The sequence below is a fragment of the Micropterus dolomieu genome, linkage group LG01, assembly GCF_021292245.1.
Source record: "Micropterus dolomieu isolate WLL.071019.BEF.003 ecotype Adirondacks linkage group LG01, ASM2129224v1, whole genome shotgun sequence".
NCBI classification, from domain to species: domain Eukaryota; kingdom Metazoa; phylum Chordata; class Actinopteri; order Centrarchiformes; family Centrarchidae; genus Micropterus; species Micropterus dolomieu.
Genome location: NC_060150.1, coordinates 49,183,966 through 49,187,137, shown reverse-complemented (window position 1 = coordinate 49,187,137; position 3,172 = coordinate 49,183,966). Strand labels below are relative to the sequence as shown.

General features: G+C 44.1%; 2 protein-coding genes across 2 annotated transcripts in view; both read right to left on the bottom strand.

Moving 5' to 3' along the window:
* Positions 1–3,172, bottom strand: part of LOC123968066 (NACHT, LRR and PYD domains-containing protein 12-like) — a 583,923-nt gene that overhangs the window by 423,172 nt on the left and 157,579 nt on the right. The window lies entirely within an intron of this gene.
* Positions 12–975, bottom strand: LOC123968474 (lectin BRA-3-like). The gene is made up of 3 exons (XM_046045288.1): positions 602–975; positions 414–505; positions 12–272 (listed from the first exon to the last, which is right to left on the bottom strand). The coding sequence occupies exons 1-3, from the start codon at positions 870–872 to the stop codon at positions 171–173; spliced, it is 465 nt and encodes a 154-aa protein (XP_045901244.1). The 5' UTR covers positions 873–975; the 3' UTR covers positions 12–170.

The following is a 3,172-nucleotide window of genomic DNA, read 5'->3' as shown; positions in this document are numbered from 1 at the left end:
ACTCAGTAACATTGCTGATGAGGGACAAACCCTCCTATGACTACAGGTCTACAGGATGGATTCAGGGTTCTGGTTTAGCTCTTCAGACACTGATCTTAGTGTGAATTAGCAGGTAGAATATCAACATTCACATTCAAGGATTACAGAGAAACACAAGTTGGATTTCAGTTTCAGAGCTCATCTTCCTCTTTGTGGAAGACTTTCCCATCAGGCTGCTCTCTCCACTTCAGGGTGACTCCACCCTCTCCTTTCTGCTGCAGCTTGTCCTGGTGCTGGGAAACACACATGGCAGCCATCAGGAAACATTTGCTTTTTGACCTGCTGTCCACAGGGAACCAACAAAGACACACAGCCAAACAACTCAACAGTTCCAAGAGTTCCTGGGGGCCTCCGGGTGGATTTGGGAGACTCACCTTTTTCAGCAGGTCTGCTTTCACAGCAGGGTCGTTCAGATCCACAGAGGAGTCCTCCAGCTTCATCCTCAGCTTCACTGCCCGTTTCATTACTGCTTAGACACAGAGAAGAACAACATGCTGAATCACCTTTGTGATACCAAACTCAGTTATTCTCTCTTCTGCTGAAGCACAGGAAACTCACTCACCAGGGACGCTGTAGCAGACAAATGTGTATCTATAGTTACAGGGAAGTAAAAGCCATTTTCCTGAAATCCACACATCTGAAAGACCACATGCGACACTCTTCCAGTCAATTGAGTGTGAACCTGTGGACCAGTATCTGAATGAGGAGTCACTCCCATCAGACCAGTAAGTGTGAGGATCTCCGAACAAACCGATCCATGCCTTTTTTTCACTCGGTATTAAGCTCTGGACCTTCTGGCTCTCAGTGTCGTTCCTCACAGTGGCCAGGTCCATGAAGTTCTCCCTGCAGTACCTCTGAGCGCTGAACCAACTCAATGTTTGACTCACATAAACAAATTCAGGATCCAGCTGTGTTCCTGCAGATTGGAAAAAATATTCTTTTGAGTTGACAGACTTTAAAATAATCACCAGCAGAGAGGAAATAATGTTTTGCTTGGTACTTACCATTATTACAGATGAATGGATATCCCAGTGTACAGTTACTAGTCTGCCATGTTGATCCACCTAAAACACAGGAGGTATTGGGCTCAGAGTTTAGAACTGGATTAACATATATGGACGTCATATAGTCAGCTCCTGTCCCTGTGTAGCCATCTGACCACCTCCAGTTCAGATTAACGTACACGCCAATCCAGACCGCCATGTGATTACCAGAAGATGAAACTGTGTCAATAAGTTGTTTCATTTCTTCAGTGTTTTCGATGGTGGCCAGGTCTGTGTATTTCTGTCTGCAGTAGGTCTGAGCTTCAGTCCAGGTCATACGATCAGGAACAGAGTGGTACTGATGGAGGAGGCAGGAGGAGGGGTCCCAGCCTGTGAAGAGAACAAGTACCTGATTGGTTACATGTGTCTGTTAACATTACACATGGTTTTAATGTGTTGACGGATTGAAAATAAAATACACTGTTCAGTATTTAACCAGCGGTTCCCACATTTATGGATTGAGGCCCTAACAGAAAAGTAGTTGGGGCCCTTTGTCACCTTTCAGATGTCTGTGAGTTGTCAGCAGTTCCATCAAAGATGCATTTCCCCTCTAAACCGCTCACAAGGTTTGATTTCAACTGTTAGAGCCAAAGACGTACAGTTCTCAATGAATTCACCTGTTTCCCATTAATCATCTCATGTCCCCTCACATTTAACTGGAGGGCCATGACCCCTGGGTTGGGAACCACTGGGTTCAATGATTTAGCTGTTTGCTCAGAAAGATAAATGTCTGCTGACACAGTCATAAAAATCTATTAGTGTCATTAATAACATTCAGAGAGGTTCTGTGACTTTTGTACATTTTGCTCATGATACTTCTGTACTTTTACTTCAGTAGGATTTTAAATGAACAGAGTATTTTTTACATTTCTTTTACTGAACTAAAGGATCTGAAGTCTTCCTCCACTGGCAGACTGGTCAATGGTCCCAGTGAGACAACATGCTTAAAACTTTTCTAATCACTGTATTTGTGAGGACAGCTCCTGAGACTTATTCATTATTTCACTATAATAAGCAGACAGACATCAGAAATGTTTAAGAATTCACTGACCTGAGACACACAAGACAACCAGTAAGATGCTCTTCATCATCGTGCTGCTCTGCAGACTGTGTGTGTCGAGTAAAATCTCCTCATATTATTGACTTTTTTAGGCAAATCTGAGGAAACTAAACAGCAGCTCCTCTTCCCTGTCAAGGTCGCAGGCCTGCTGCACGTTTTATGCAAAAAGTGGGTATTTACATCTGCAATGCTGTCTGTATTTACATTGTTATGTAACCTGATGATCTCTAAATGACAAAGAGCCATGGTTCACATTCATATTCACAACGGGTTCATTTATAACAGAAGATGGAAACAGGAGACGACCAGCCGAACAAAAGCAGAAACAGCAGAGTAACAAATAAATAAACACAGTCCAGCAGAGAAACTGGAAGTAATTTAAATATATAACTTGATGCATAAAGAATAAGGCAACAACAAGTTGACATGGAAAACCTAAAAGTGTCTGTGTCGGAATGTTACTGAGAGTGGGACCGTAATGACCCCAACGACAGGCAGACACGCACCCAGAAACCCCACAGAGCTCAGAGGACCCACGACCACATGGCCCTGAGACAGACATGCCCTGCAGCCAGGGGCCAGAGCCCCACCCCTACCAAAGAGGGCCTCTACAACAAAAGGAGACAAGAGATTCCAGGCCAAGGGACATGCCGCCCACCCATGGGCAGAAGCCTGAGGCCCATTTCTACACTGAACAAAATAATAAACACAACACTTTAGTTTTTGCCTCCATTCATCATGAGCTGAACTCAAAGATCTTTTTCTATGTACACAAAAGGCCTATTTCTCTCAAATATTGTTCACAAATCTGTCAAAATCTGTGTTAGCGAGCACTTCTTCTCTGCCAAGATAATCCATCCACCTCACAGGTGTGGCATATCAAGATGCTGATCAGACAGCATGGGGACTGCACAGATGTGCCTTAGGCTGGTCACAATAAAAGGCCACAGGCTGGCCACAATAAAGGCCTTAGGCTGGTCACAATAAAAGGCCTTAGTCTGGCCACAATAAAAGGCCACATGCTGGCCAC